The sequence below is a fragment of the Ctenocephalides felis genome, unplaced genomic scaffold (assembly GCF_003426905.1).
Source record: "Ctenocephalides felis isolate EL2017-DRISC unplaced genomic scaffold, ASM342690v1 CF-g0.4_SCAFFOLD_03573, whole genome shotgun sequence".
Taxonomy (NCBI): domain Eukaryota; kingdom Metazoa; phylum Arthropoda; class Insecta; order Siphonaptera; family Pulicidae; genus Ctenocephalides; species Ctenocephalides felis.
Window position 1 is genome coordinate 21329616 of NW_020539727.1, and position 17753 is coordinate 21347368.

Here is a 17753-nt window from a genome sequence, read left to right on the forward strand (position 1 = left end):
ATTTTATTGGTATATATAATACAATATATTTTAAACACACTGGTATGGTATCACAAACTAATATCGAATAAATAATATAAATAAATCAATAATCTAATAAGTAGTACAATAATTTACCTCAATTGTAAAAAGTTTCTTTTCAATATTATTAATTTAATATTTCGACAAACATTTATAATAAATTAAATAAACAAAATTAAATTCAGAAAATATAAACTAAACATACTCCCACATTTAAAAAACATGACTAAATACCTATTATTATCATTATTAAATAAAAATAAATTACTCAGATCAAGAAGTTGCTTATAATTGCTTTCACGTTTTTAAATGTAATTTAATTAATTCTATTAATATTATTAATTAATATATTAAATAGATTTAATATTTTAAAAATAAAAAAAAATCCTACAACATAATATAAATATACAAATACAATTAATATAATAATTTAAATTAAATTACTTTAAAAATTCTGATTTAATTCGTTATATGAAACATTAAAGCTTTTTAATATTATTTATAATATTTTATTATTACTATATATTATATAGTACTATATAGTAGTTACTATATTATAAATAATATATTATTTATATTATTCTATTATAACAAACGAAAATAAAATTTAAATATTATTAGTATAAATAAAATTATATTATTTAACATTTTTTGTATTGTAATTCCTTTCAGATTTTTAATTTTAAAATTAAATTATTATTATTATTAATTAAATAAATGGAACTTTAAATAAAAATAATATTCTTATATATTGAAGAAGAAAATTTAGTATCTGATTCCAAATTTTATAATATGAATTATAATTAAATATTCTAATATAAATTAATATTGTCCTCAATAAGTTTCAACTGAAATAAATATTTAATTCAATCAACAATCAATTTGGCAAATTAATTATTTTTTATCACTTAAATTATAGAATAGAACCTTATTTGTAGAATGCACTGCAGAATATTATATATATATATATATATATATATATATATATATATATATATGTATATATATTATAATAAAAAAACATACATTTATTGACGATAAATATTAAAATCTGTTTAAATTCAAAAAATAATGTCAAAAACATGCACAATTTTCCGAAAAAATGTCATGGATATATTTAAGTCCATTTCATTTTAAACATGTCAAAAATAGCATGATTATTATATCTACACACTCATAAATATACGTAACTATTACGTAACTTCAATGAAATTTCGAGTTACATTGTAATAATGAACAAAAAAAATAGGATAAAAATAAAATCTATTTTAGAGTTCTTTTCGGGTAATACACAAAATTAAAGTTCGTTTATAATTTTTCTATAATAAATATTAAGTATATGTTACACGAGTTACATAATAATTACGTATTAGTTACATAATAATTACGTATTAGTTACATAATAATTACGTATGTTTATTTGATATAAATTTCGATTTAATAATCTATTTACCAGGAAATAGATTTTAACGTTTTTCCGAAGCAAATATTTTTGTTTATTATATTAAAAAAAATCTTTCGTAAATATATTCGTGAACATATACGTAACTATTACGTAGCTTCAATGAAAATTTATTAATAAGAATGAAAAAAAAAACTAATTTAGAGTTTTTTTCTGGTAATACACAAAATTAAAGTTCGTTCCTAATTTTTCTGTAACAAATATTAAGTATATAATAATGTAACACGAGTTACATAGTTACATAATTTCGTAGTAGTTCCATACTAAGTTACGTTGCAGTTACGTATATTTATTAGATATAAAGATAGATTTAATAATCTATTTACCAGAAAATAGATTTTAACATTTTTTCCGAGGTAAATGCTTTTGTTTATCATAATATTAGTATATATTAGTATTATAATATAGTATTACCAGAAAAGAACTCTAAATTAGTTTTTTTCATTCTTATTATTAAATTTCATTGAAGTTACGTATTAGTTACATACAAGTTGCGTTACGTATATTTAATAGATATAAATATCGATTCAGGAAATAGATTTTAACGTTTTTTTCGAAGCAAATGTTTTTGTTTATTATAATAAAAAATATATTTCGTAAATTTATATATGAGCATGATATACGTATACGTAACTATTACGTAAGTTACGTAAGTTACGTAAGTTACGTAAACTTCAATGAAATTTAATCATAAGAATGAAAAAAATTAGATTTCACAGTTCTTTTCTGGTAATACATAATTAAAGTTCTTTCATAATTTTTCTAACACAAATATTAAGTATATAATAATGTAACACGAGTTACATACTAGATACGTATTAGTTACATATTTATTAGATATAAAAAACGATTTACCAGGAAATAGATTTTAACGTATTTTCCGAAGCAAATGTTTTTGTTTATTATAATAAAAAAAAGTAAATATATTTTTTATATATGAGCATCATATACATATACGTAACTATTACGTAACTTCAATGAAACTTAAAAATAAAATAAGGATAAAAATAAAATCAATTTAAGAGTTCTTTTCTGGAAGTACACAAAATTAAGGTTGTTTGTTTATATTTTTTCTATAACAAATATTAAGTATATAATAAAATAACACGAGTTACATAATAGTTACGTATTAGTTACATAATCAGTTGCATTGTATTTACGAATATTTATTAAATACAAAGATCGATTTACCAGGTAATATATTTTAACGTTTTATCCGAAACAAATGTTTTTGTTTATTATAATAAAAAAAAAAAATTGTAAATATATTGTTATATATGAGCATGATATACGTAACTATTACGTAACTTCAGTGAAATGTAATAATATAATAAGGACAAAAATAAAATCTATTTTAGAGTTCTTTTCTGGTAAAACACAAAATTGAAGTTCGTTTATAATTTTTCTATAACAAGTATTAAGTATATAATAAAATAACACGAGTTACATAATAGTTACGTCTTAGTAACATAATAGAGTTACATAAGAGTTACATAATAAGTTGTATTGTATTTACGAATATTTATTAAATGCAAAGATCGATTTACCAGGTAATAGATTTTATCGTTTTTTCCGAAGTAAATGTTTTTGTTTATTATTATAAAAAAAATATTTCGTAATATAAATATTATATATTATATAGTTTTATATATGAGCATGACATCGATCTACATATGCGTAACTATTACGTAACTTTAATGAAATTTAGTAATAAAATAAGGACAAAAAAACTAATTTAGAGTTCTTTTTTGGTAAAACACAAAATTAAAGTTCGTTTATAATTTTTCTATAACAAATATTAGGTAGATAATATTGCAACACGGGTTACATGATAGTTACGTATTAGTTACATAATAAATAGGTATTTTTATTTGATATAAATATCGATATGACAACGAATTCGATTACGAAAGTGCATCCACTGGGGTACGATTATAACTATAAATATTTATTTAAATAAATATATGATATATATTATATAATATTGATAATATATTAAATTTGCACGCATTCACAAAATTATATCACACTGAGTAAAAAGAACACATCACAAAAGATCGGAGGTTGGTTTTTCTCTCTCTTATCTTAAAGTCGAAGGATAATAGATATATGTACATAGAAAAGATGAATCCCAAGATTCTATGAGCCCTTTTTAATGAGAACATTCCTCGTGAGTTGGTTCCTTGTGAATCCTTTACCTCAAGGGTCCTTTATCTAGTTTCTTTTCCTCTTTTTTCTCTTGTCGCTGGCAGAGCCCCTCATCATCAGTCGTCTAGGTGACCCTCGGCCCCTGGGCCCTAATTTACCATCCCTTAGAGGTCTGTGAACCCTGCTGTCGCTGGTATGAGCAACATTTGCAGAAGTCGAAGCAGCACCAGCCACAAAAATATTCTCTAAACTTGCAGGTTTCCTCTTGACCCTTAGGTCCCTGATGCGTTTCAAGACACCAGCCTTGGTTTTCCTTAAAACTACACCACCAGCATCTCCGAAACCGGGCGGCTGTCCTTTTAATACGCGAATTGGTGCACTTTTTGGAGATCCTGTGATGGATGGTGGCCGAAGGCTCTTTTACCAAACCTGCTGAGGATGATGAGGAAATATTGTCTGAGGATGATGCCACGGCTACCAGGCTGGTTTCGGAGGTCTGTTGTTGCTGCTGGTGGTGTTGGTTTAATTGTTGATGTTGTATCTCCATTACCTTAAGGGATTTTTTACCATTCCCGCCAGCGCTGCTGGGTTTATTAACTCTTCTGGTGGTTCGCACGCCGATTTTGCGCAAAAGAGATCGCGCTGATTTGTCGGAGATCGATTTTTTAGGGTTTTCGCTGATTATTGGTGCCAAAGAGTCTGTTAAGTCCCTAGAGCAACTCGGTTGAGATGCTGCGGAGTAGATGGCATTGTGCTTTTTGGATTGTTGTTGAGATGAGTCTTTGTTGAGGCGTTTGGAGGTGTTCTTGTGCTTGCGGCTTGATGTCTTGCCTGAACAACCCTGAGGAAAAAACAACAATATAGTATATAATAACGTAACACGAGTTACATAATAGTTACGTATTAGTTACATAATAATTACGTATGTTTATTTGATATAAAAATCGATTTAATAATCAGGTAATAGATTTTAACGTTTTTTCCTAAGCAAATGTTTTTGTTTATTATAATAAAAAAAATATTTCGTGAATATATTTTTATATATGAGCATGATGATTATTACATCGATCTACATATACGTAACTATTACGTAACTTCAATGAAATGTAATATTAAAATAAGGATAGAAATAAAATCTATTTAAAGTTCTCTTCTGGTAATACACAAAATTAAAGTTCTTTTATAATTTTTCTATAACAAATATTAAGTATATAATAATGAAACACGAGTTACATAATAGTAACTTCAATAAAATGTAATATTAAAATAAGGATAGAAATAAAATATATTTTAAAATTCTTTTCTGGTAATACACAGAATTAAAATTCGTTTATATTGGTTACATACTAAGTTACGTTGTAGCTACGTAATATCTACGTGTAATAATACACACACATACATGACTCAGTAATTAAAATACATTGAATCATTTTTTTTCCTAATTCTTTCATGTATTAATATAAATATTTTGTGAAAAAATAGATATTGAAAATTAATTTTTAATATTTCTAAACAAAATAAAGAATTTAACTAGTGGTGTATGACATCGTGCTTTAAGACAAATTGCTGGAACTTCCCGTACCGTAACGAAATGTTCGAGGAATATTGAATGTTTTCAAATAGATTTTTATAAATATTGTAACATTGTCTAATATTTATAAGAATTATATAAACTAAATCACAAAGTCAAAAACATTTATTTAAAGTATATAAGTTAATATATAAATTGAGGGTTAGTATAATAAGTTAGTATATAAATTGAAATCTGAATTATTTTCGATACACAAAAAAAATTGAAATGAAAAAAAAAATTCCAAAAGCATTTGTTTTGCCAACACAAGCAGAAAGTTTTTTGAAACATTCGATTTCTGTGACGAGTACAAAATAGTTACGTTTATTTTACGTACAAAATAGTTACGTTTGTGTTACTTTCTCGTTCCATAAGAGATTATATTGCATTTTGTAATGTTAATAATAAATGAACTCATTTTTACTATTTCTCATATAAAATTTGTATTATATTCATTAATTAACGTAAATATGTATTTCGTGCAAACTGCGTGCTAGTTTCGTTCTTGTTACGTTCTTGTTGCAAAAGTGATTTTGTTCAAATTTTATATTATATTGTATTTAATATATATGTATATTATATTGTACCCACTTAAACAAATAAAATAAAATAGTAACAAAACAAAAAAATCTGTAAAGTAAATTTATAACTCAAATTACATTTAAAATAAACATATTTATCAAGTGCAAATAAAAACTGTAAAACAAAAAAATAAATAAAACTAAGAATGAATTTTTGTGCATACAATATAATATTTACATAAAAATGTCAGAGGTTACATTCAGAAAACTTGTGTATTTTTTTTACAATTTTCTAAAAATTTTCCATTTTTTATTCAATGTCACAATATAAAATTGTTTGTACATTTTGTCTGTTGCATTTGTAGTTACATTTTATATTTTTAGTTTATATACACACAGAGAATCTTGGCCTTTTGGGCATCCAAAAACCGAATCCGTACTACAAAATAATATATGGAAAACGTTAATTAAATAATTGATTCATTACTTAATTGATGTTCAGTAGGTAAATGAAAATTAAAATATACTGGGTGGTCCTTAATATGGACATTTTCGAGTTTCCTTGCCCCCAAGGGCTTAAATGGTTACAAATAGATAAAAAACAATTCTCTGAAAGTTTTAACTCTTAATATTAACGTTTAGATAGAGCGCAATTCAATCAAAGTTTTGTATGGAAATAGCATGGAAAAAAATTTGAAAATTAAAAAAAATATTTTTTTAGGTATAACTTAGCGACAAATGAATTAAAAGTGAAAATTCGTGTCATTTTTTATTGAGAATTCGACGCTCTGCAAAATTTTTGAAAAATTATTCATGCTATTTTCATACAAAACTTTGATTGAATTGCGCTCTATCTAAAAGACAAAATTGAGAGCTAAAACTTTCAGAGCAAGGAAATTCGAAAATGTCCATATCAAGGACCACCCTATATATATATATATATATATATATATATATATATATATACATATATATATATATATATCAACCACAGAATATTCAACAACCCAAGAAAAATCCATTAGGATTCACCAGATCACAAATAACCTAACTTATATTAATGCCTCCTAGGTTACGTAACCACTATGTTTGGTGCAACATCTGTTACGTTATATTAACGTTTTAATTACGTTTTGTGGTTTACTGGGTTTTATTAATGCATGGTGCAAACCCGAACCTCATCATCACCATAACCAACCCTAGATTCTTCCAATTGTGATTGTTTCATAGTTTTTACCTTATCTGCCAGGGCCAGATCTCGGAAAAGAGAATCTCGAACTCCCCTCATATTGCGAAACTCCGAATTGGATAACCTAGATCTGGGATTGCTGTCTGTGAGATCCAGGATTGATGGGCCGAGAGCACGACCAACCTAGGTAATAAATATAAAAGACATATGAATATATGTATATATATATATATATATATATATATAAATATATATATATATATATATATATATATATAGATATATATATCTTATATATAAAAATGCAGCTCTCGATAAAATGATCCGCCAATACTAAACTCCGGCTAAACCGATTTGGCCAGTTTTAGTCTTGTAAAATTCGTGATTATCATTAGGGTTGTCGGAAAGGTGAGATATTATTTCAAAATCGCGTAGAAAATTTACATTTTTACTTTGAAAATTTTTGTAGAAACGCAATTTGAATAAAACAATGGACGGTGGCTAATACGTCAAATGTCAAACGTTTTTGACAGATGATGTTCAATTACGTTTAATAGAATGTTTTACGTTAATATTATTTAATTATGATTAAATTGTAGTAAGTAGTTTTGTTTGTTTGCTTGTTTAGTAAACGTTTTGACGTAAACAAATTGACGGCTTAAAATATATTTCAAAAATATAAAGCGTTGTAATACAGTTATGAAATTATAGTATGTTATTTCTTAATACGTGTACTGAATTATAAAAATATAAAATCAAATATCTTCTTCTAAATTGCAATGCACACGTGCATACTCTATTTTCATTAGTTGCGAATCGACGGTTGGATATGATATCAGAAGCACTTTTGAAAAATGTTTTAAAAATATACAATATTACACTAGAGCTATGAAATTTTAGTATGTTATTACCTAATATATGTACTCAATTATAAAAATATAAAATCACATATGTTTCTTACAAAAACAGCTATAAATGTGCAATTTTGTGAACAAAACACTCTTGCATATCTAGTTTCCAATAGTTGCAAGTCCACGGTTTGACGAGTATTTTGAAAAATATTTAAAAATATAAAACGTTATACTGGAGTTACAAAATTTTTGTATGTTATTTCTTGATATGTGTACTAAATTATAAAAATATAAAATCACATATGTTTCTTACAAAAACAGCTATAAATTTGCAATTCAGTAAAATCGTGTAATAAAACCGCAAGTGTTACTACTACAAACTCAACAATTTACCAACTTTTTTGAAATGTTAATATGAAAATGCACTTTTTGGCACATTTTTCTCAAACACGGTGCTCTGAAAGATCTCATTTGTATAATTATATACTCATTGGTATTTGTAAAACATTTTATAAGTTATATTATTTTTTATTTATGTTATTTAAATTCAGAACCAAAATTTGGACTCGATCAAAAGGACATTTTGTAGAATAATATTTTCCCAGTTATAATTTCCCAGAATTTAACGAAAAATAGATAGTAATATATGAAGATCCGGGGTTAAAAAGGTCCACCACCGATGTATCAAAAACCAGTAAACTTAAGAATTGTTTAACAACAATATTTGAAAGTAGAGGGAAAATGATGTCTAACCAGCTATAACCTTGATTCTCAGGACTTTGCTATCGGGAGATAAACGGCAATATTTGAAAATTCGAATATATATATATATATATATATATATATATATATATATAGGTATGTATATATGTATTTAGACTCATTTTGTCTATCTACTGACCTCTTCGAACACCTTTGGTCCATACTTCGGAGGCACACCACCGCCTTTGATTCTTTTATCAGGTTGATGTCTGGTCGGTGGTAAAGTATTAACAATTCGTCCAGTGTTGTAGTTGCATTCCAAAGTATACGAACGAAGTAAACCAGTTTGTTTCCAAATTGCAACTCTGCCACTGCCTGCACGACTTGAACCATCTCTACGATCCCTAGAAGAAAAAAATATCAATTCACTAATTAACTTCCCGTAGGGTAGTTATAGTAATCGGCCGAAAATCGAAAATGAAAATTTTTGCATTCTTAGACGTTTTGAAGGTTTCTGAACATTTTTAAAGGGTATACCACAGAAACTAATTGGATGTATGTGTGTTTTGTGTGTCCGCATTTTTTCGTCCACGTTTTCGGGCGCACGGATCAACCGATTTGAATGGTGTAAAAAACATTCGATCCCTATTGATAGGAAGATGTGCTGATTAGTTTTTGGCAAAGGTAGGTCCAGCCGTTACGCAGATACGGAGCAAAGAGTGCAGAAAATACAAATCGAGTTTTTGAGGAAACGGAGTTTGAATGATCTAAAAAACACTCAATTTGTAATGATTGGGAAAAGAACTCCACAAACGAGCAAATGGAAATATTAGGAAAAAGGACTCTACTGACAAGCAAAATTTTGCTTAAAACGTTTTGAAAGTAAAAGGGACTCTACTGACGAGCAAATTGAAAATATTGTAAGAAAAAGAAACTTTACTGACAAGCATAATGAAAATATTAGAAAAAAAGGACTCTACTGACGAGCAAATAAAAATAGAAAGAGAAAAAAGGGACTCTACTGACGATCAAATTAAAATATTAGGACAAAAAGGGACTCTACTGACAAGCATAATGAAAATATTAGAAAAAGGGACTCTACAGACGAGTAAATTAAAATATTAGTACAAAAGGGACTCTATTGACGAGCAAATAAAAATAGAAAGAGAAAAAAGGGACTCTACTGACGAGCAAATGAAAATTTGTAAGAAAAAGGGACTCTACTGAGGAGCGAATGAAAATACAAAGAGAAAAAATGGACTCTACTGACGAGCAAATTAAAATATTAGGCAAAAGGGACTCTACTGACGAGCAATCTGAAGATTTGTAAAATGACAAAGGAGTTTTAAGAAACTTTAAGAGAAAATAAACTCTACTAACTAGCAAATCCGGGAAAATTTAGCAAAGACAGGTCCCGCCATTTCGAAGATACAGAGCTAAATATGCAAAAAATTGCAGTTTTTGAGTGAACTAAGCCTTCGATTTGAATGATCTAAAAAACTTTCTGCTCGTATTGACAAAACAATTGCTTTTGAGGATGAAAAATTATTACATCTTTTTTTATTTTCCATAAAATATTTTTGTAATTTTGGATTGAAAATTAAAAAAATCACCCAGGCTAAGCACAGTCTAAGCGCCACTCTGGTACAAATGTTTACCCAAGTGCATTTAGACTGTTTATGTATTGGAGAACTTTTCCAATTTTTCGAAAACTATTGAAAAATGTGAAAATGCCGCCAAGCTAAGCACAGTACAAGTGAAAATGTCGCACGGAATTGTTTGCAAATGCGTTTAGACTGTGACTATACGGAGCACTTTTTCAATTTTGTGTAAATTAGGCAACTTTTTTTTTTTTTTTGAAATTGAATTCTAAATGAAATGACGATTGGAGATAAATTGATTTATGATTTACATTTGATTTGCTCAGATATAACAAACAAGATAGCAAAAATAATGAAAGTTACAGTATTTGTAATAATATATTTGATAACGTTTAAAATTTCTCGAATATTTCATTATGGTACTGGAAGTTCCAGCAACTTACCTTAAGGCACGATGCCATACACCACTAGTTATTTTTCATGTGTCTTTTATTACTTACTTGACATACATATTCCTTTCTGTGAAATTACAGGCAGCGTAATGGAAATGCAGGCTGTTAACGGACATCAATCTGGGCAATTCGTGGACAGTGATATTAGGATCTGTGGTTTCATTGGAGGACGAACCACCACCTCCAGTATCATAGCTGCAACTTGAGGTTTCACCTAATTTTAACTTGAAACGAATGTGATTGCCATACATGAAGATTCCACGTTTGGAGGCATGTCCGTGCATGTCTATGTAGAGGAACAGGGCTGATTTGGACTGGTCGAAGAATGGTGCTTCTACATCCAACTCTGGTAAATGAAACAAAATGGTAATAAAGGATAGTATGGTAAACACTTTGATGTAAAACATACTTAAATTTCAAGTTTGTAGTACAAATGATACATCCTGAAGAGCTCGTCGAAATACAGAACTTGAACCTTGGCCAAGTTTTGGGTACTTTTTGTTTAAAAAAAGTTAAAATCTCAAAATTTTGAAACAAAACACATTGATTTTAGCATTTGTAGTCATAGTAGACACGTTGATATAAAATATACTCAAATTTCAAGTTCGTAGTACAAACGGTACGTCCTGAAGAGCTCATCAAAATACAGAACTTAAACCTTGGCCAAGTTTTGGGTAGTTTTTGTTTAAAAAAAGTTTTTATATCAAAATTTTGAGAGAAAACTTGTAGATTTTAGTATTTGTCGTCATAGTAGACACGTTGATGTAAGACATATTCAAATTTCAACTTTGTAGTACAAACTATACTTCCTGAAGAGCTCATCAAAATACAGAACTCCAATCTTGGCCAAGTTTTGGGTACTTTTTGTTTAAAAAAAGTTAATATCTCAAAATTTTGAAACAAAACTTGTAGATTTTAGTATTTGTTACTATAGTATATAAGTTGATGTAAAACATACTCAAATATCAAGTTTGTAGTACAAACGGTACGTCCTGAATAGCTCATCAAAATACATAACTTAAACCTTGGCCAAGATTTGTGTACTTTATGTTTAAAAAAAGTTAACATCTCAAAATTTTGAGAGAAAACTTGTAGATTTTAGTATTTCTTATTATAGTAGACGCGTTGATGTAAAACATACTCAAATTTCAAGGTTGTAGTACAAACGGTTTGTCCCTAACAGCTCATCAAATTCCAGATTCAAGATCTTGATCCCAAATTTTAAGTACCATTTTTTGCAAAAATGTTGTTTCAAAATTTTGTGAGAAAACTTGTAGATTTTAGTATTTGTTACCATAGTAGATAACTTATAAACAACTAGTCACTTTATTTTGAAAATTATTAATATCTTGTATTGTTTTAAAGAAAACCTGTTGATATTATTATTCGTTGTCAAAATGTACATATTTAGGAATATCATATCCAGATTATAGCATTCTAGTACACACAATGTGTCCTGAAGAGCTCATCAAACTTGTTATTAACACAATATCAAATTTAGATATGAACTCTTTGTGACTTTTTGTGTAAACAAAAAATTATCAAAATTTTGATGAGCCCTTCAGGACAGTCCAATTGTACCAGTAGGCTGTAATTTGAATAAAATATTCTTCAATGTGTCTATTTTAATAACAAATATTAAAATTTATTGGTTTTCTTTGTGAAAATTCAAAATTTTGATAATTATTTGTTTAAAGTCAGCGAGCGTTCATATCTAAATTTGATATTTTGGTAATAATGAGTTTGATGAGCTCTTCAGGACGTGTCGTTCGTACTAGAATGCTGTAATTTGGATATGATATTCTTTAAAATGTCTATTTTAATAACAAATAATAAAATTGATAGGTTTTCTTTGTAAAATTGCAAGATTTTGATAATTTTCTGCATAAAGTCTTTTAACAATTGTGTCTTATTTTGATCAAAGTATGTAACATTTTCACGAGCTCTTCAGGACAGCCCAATTGTACCAGTAGGTAACTGTAATTTGGATAAAATATTCTTCAATGTGTCTATTTTAATAACAAATAATAAAATTGATTGGTTTTCTTTGTAAAAATTCAAAATTTTGATAATGTTTTGTTTAAAGTCCATATCTAAATTTGATATTTTAGTAATAATGAGTTTGATGAGCTCTTCAGGACGTGTCGTTCGTACTAGAATGCTGTAATTTGGATATGATATTCCTTAAAATGTCTATTTTAATAACAAATAATAAAATTGATAGGTTTTCTTTGTAAAAATGCAAGATTTTGATAATTTTCTGTATAGTCAGCGCGAGCGTTTATATCTAAATTTGATATTTTGGTAATAATAAGTTTGAAGAGCTCTTCAGGACACATCATTTGTACTAGAATGCTGTAATTTGGACATAACAATCCTAAGTATGTCTATTTTGGCAAAAAATAATAAAATTGATAGGTTTTCTTTGTAAAAATGCAAGATTTTAATAATTTTCTGTATAGTCAGCGAGTCATACTCAAATTACAAAGTTTTAGTACAAAGTTTTAGTCTTGAAAAGCTCATCAAAATACAGAACTTCAATCTTGGCCAAGTTTTGGGTACTTTTTGTTTAAACAAAGTTAATATCTCAAAATTTTGTGAGAAAACTCATAGATTTTAGTATTTGTTGTCATAGTAGACACGTTGATGTAAAACATACTCAAACTTCAAGTTTGTAGTACAAAAGATACGTCCTGAAGAGCTCCTAAAAATACAGAACTTCAATCTTGGCTAAGTTTTGGGTACTTTTTGTTTAAAACAAGTTAATATCTCAAAATTTTGAGAGAAAACTTGTAGATTTTAGTATTTGTCGTCATAGTAGACACGTTGATGTAAAACATACTCAAATTGCAAGTTTGTAGTACAAACGATACGTCCTGAAGAGCTCATCAAACTTCAATCTTGGCCAAGTTTTGGGTACTTTTTGTTTAAAAAAATTAATATCTCAAAATTTTGGTACAAAAATCATTGATTTTAGTATTTATCGTCATAGTAGACACGTTGATGTAAAACATACTCAAATTACAAGGTTGTAGTACAAACGGTACGTCCTGAAGAGCTCATCAAAATACAGAACTTTAATCTTGGCCAAGTTTTGGGTACTTTTTGTTTAAAAAACAGTTAATATCTCAAAATTTTGTAACAAAACTCATTGATTTTAGTAGTATTTGTTTTCATAGTAGACACATTGATGTAAAAAATACTCAAATTACAAAGTTTTAGTACAAATGGTACGTCTTGAAGAGCTCATCAAAATACAGAACATCAACCTTGGCCAAGTTTTGGGTACTTTTTGTCTATAGAAAGTTAATATCTCAAAATTTTGAAACAAAACTCATTAATTTTAGTATTTGTCATCATAGTATGCACGTTGATGTAAAACTTATTCAAATTTCAAGTTTGCAATACAAACAGTACGTCCTGAAGAGCTTCTCAAAATACAGAACTTAAACTTTGGCCAAGTTTTGGGTACTTTTTGTTTAAAAAAAGTTAATATCTCAAAATTTTGAAACAAAACTCATTGATTTTAGTATTTGTAGTCATAGTAGACACGTTGATGTAAAACATACTCAAATTGCAAGGTTGTAGTACAAACGGTACGTCCTGAAGAGCTCAACAAAAGTTAAAGAAAAAAGTTCTATGTGGTGATTTATATAGAATAGATATTATTTAGAATAATTTTAATAATGCAATCAAAGAGTAGAAAAAAAGACTAAAATTAATAAAATTTTAGATAAACCAAACTAGTACACGATTTAAGAAAATACTTGGTCAACAATAAAATGCTATGCTACAGGATACATGAAGAATTTTCACAAATTGAATTTACTGCAAACATAGTACTATATAAAAAAAACTGTATTTGAACTTTAAATATTTAAAACCAGTACATTACCAATAATACAATCATGATCAATTTCTAACAATGTTATTAAAAACTGATTTTGATATGCAGTTTTCCAAATCATATACTATTTTGTATATCGATAAATTTTTCTGAAAATTACCATTGTAGTAATCAAAAAAATAATAGCTCTATTTCATATCAATGCTCTCTTGGTTCCATTTTATATATATAATAATTTCCTAACACATTTCCTTCTCGATCTGATACAAAACATCAAAATATCTACTAAAAGGTTAATACCTAATTTAATATTATTTACAACATTCATCTACAGCATGCAATACAAGTACTATAATACATATGAATCAAAATATAAAACTGACTGAGTGTTATTACCTTCTTCAGAATCATAATCATCATTCCAGCAAGTGCTGGCAGTATCAGGTCTCTTGATAGCAGACGTAGCTCGATCTAAAGCCTTGGGCACTGCTGGTGGTGTACATATTTCTTGAGGATCACCTGCACTTGAACCACAACTACTGCCTGGTGCTGTTTTTGAAACTACCAAAACCATAAATTAGACATAGGTATAAAAAATCACATAATTATCACCATTGCTTACCGGTGTCTACAGGTTTTTGTGCAATCACTCTCAACTTGCAGTTTCTGCAAACATTGTTATCGATTTTGGCACTCATAGGTGGTATACAGGAGGAAATTATTTCTTGAGATATTATTTCACCAGACTTGGCAGGAACTGGTGCATCAGGAAGGTCACTTGTTATTTCTGGCAGATTGGATTCCTCCAACTTGTATGAACTTGCTATACAGACGTCACACCACAAAGGTAATGGACTGATGGGCCTAAAAATATTTATAAAATTCATAAAGGATAAAGTACTAATAATATATATATATATATATATATATATATATATTATATATATATATATATATATGTATATATACTAGATGACCCGACATACGTTGTCCTGTACCCACATCTACGTTTTTTTAATATCCCATACTAATATTCACTGTTCAGTTAAAAATAATAATTATTGTTTTTCGAATTACTATTTACACCAATATATGAGAGATGTTAAATGTAAAACTGCTTCAAATAAAATGATGATTCTCAATTCCCAAAGTTAACACTTTAATTATCCCTTTAACACATATTAAAATATGTTCAATAAAATTGTATATTAAAAATTATACACTGCAATTTATAAAACAAATTTATTTCCAATAGCTCAATTTATTTTAATGCCAAAGGTTTGCCAATATTTTTAGTCATACCTGTAGATGTGGATGTATAAATGAATGATTTTTTGTTTATTCACGACTAAAACATTGATTTTCCAAATTTTTCACACAAAAAATCATTGTCTGCCTTTGTGATTTATAGCATAAGATATACAAATTGGAAATTGAAGTCTTTTAAAAGGTATAACAAATTAAGAAAGCATTAATATATAGCATTCGCGGTAAAGGTACAATATCACCTTGGATTTTTCTACCCAAAATAATTGCTTCAATAATGTTGCTTATAATTTTTATAATTTCGTACCCTGGCTTTTAGTAATTTTAATATCTAAATTACATTTTTCTCACGAATAATCCATTATACATTATTACTCAAGTTTATATTTGAAGTGAATTAATTTGTCAAATCCTGTTCACATGTGCTCTATTCAACCTACGATCAACAAAATTATTGCAGTAAATAGAGAGAAAAAAAGCGTGTGCCCTGTGAATTTTTTTTGCTGTGCTCCAATTTGCTTGATATTTTGGAAATAGGCTAATCTTAATCTTAAGTTCAGAAGTGAAAACAATTTGCACTCCTTCACCACCCCCCGCATTAATTGGATTATAACTCTTCTAATTCTGATTTTATCAGAACTTGTAATATACTATTTTAAAGGTAATTAAATGAGCTACAACTTTCTCTATCATAAATTTTACCGTAACTTCTTTTATTTTGAAACGGCGAAGGGTTAAAGGGCTCGAAAGACACTCTGGTTGGACAGCCGCGCACTCTTTAAACAATCATAACTCTATCAATATTTGTGTAACAGAAAAATAATAAAAAGCAATAATTAGTCAGAAAAAGACCTTGAATTTTCATCTATATACCTTTATACGTATCTTTTATTCTGTCAGAGATATAATAATGAGAAATTGGTTGTTTTTTTTAAATGGATTTTTTTTTTCGTGAAATCATGAGTTTTTTGAAAATCGTTTATACTAAAGTTGTGGTATTTTCTAGAATCCATCAAGATCTCTTAAACCAAGTTAATTCTAGATGGAATATGATTATTTTTAATTTTGGTGGAAATGGCACTCGCAAACTATTTGATTTAAATGAAAAAATCATTGTATTCGTTTATTTGCATGATAGCTCACTCATTTTACACGCAGAAGTACTCATAAAGCTTTTTTTAAACACTATAAAAACCCATTTTTATATCTAGCCTAATATTGTTCCTAGAACACCTTATAAAACACCGATTTATTAAGATTTTGATTGATATAATTTTGTTCATTACATGATTTTCGTTAAAATGTATATTTTTGAAGATATTAGCGCAAAACGATGAAAAACGCAGAAAAGAAACGAATTTTCAGTAGCCAGTAACTTGAAAAGTATTTGCTTTTTTGAAAAACATTATTAAACATTTTTCTCTTATAATTAGTTTCTTTTATCGATACCGATAGAAAGAAATATCATCCCCCCAGGGAAGTGGCAAAGGAGTCTAAATTATTTTCACTTTTGAACTTGAGAACAAGATGAACCTAATTCCAAAATTTCATGCAAATTGGAGCACAGTAAAAAAAATTTTTAACCAAAACGCTTCATTGACTTGAGTAAATATTCGGTATCCAAAGACAAACATATGAATAAAACTTCTAAATAATTTTTTGAATGAGTTAATTTTTTTTTGTATTGTGATTTCGTAAAGTAAGGCAAAACACGACTGCATTAGTTAAAAGATAATCTGTCAAATAGAATCATATGTGCAATCACTTACAGTCCACAACTGACTGTATTTTATTATATTATTTTAATTTTTGGCACATCTCAGCTGCTTTTCGGCAATAATAATGTAGACATTACACTTTTCTTATTCATAATCATAAATATATTACATTCTAATATTGTCTTAGCCTATAAGTGAATGGAAATGTTTGGCAAATGACAGTCTTCATTTGTTTTTAATGTCAAACAATGCCTCAAATATTTTCAAAGTCAAACAATGATAAGCGGTTTTTTGTAATTCTTTCATTTATTTCTACAATCTAACTATATTTCTATGAATCAAAAAATCCTAGAAAATTTCCTTAACAAACTTGAGGAAGATTTATGAAAATCCGAATAATCGCTT

At 27.6% G+C, this 17753-nt stretch overlaps 1 protein-coding gene across 1 annotated transcript; it reads right to left on the reverse strand.

The window, feature by feature from the left end:
- Positions 1-3662: 3662 nt before the first annotated feature.
- Positions 3663-15228, reverse strand: LOC113389200 (cytosolic carboxypeptidase-like protein 5; the record flags this gene model as incomplete). The annotated part of the gene is given in 6 exon segments (XM_026626263.1): positions 3663-4472; positions 6960-7094; positions 8664-8868; positions 10566-10863; positions 14761-14925; positions 14987-15228. Coding segments are annotated over 6 exon segments (1732 nt in total), but the record flags the coding sequence as incomplete, so codon positions are not given.
- Positions 15229-17753: the final 2525 nt, after the last annotated feature.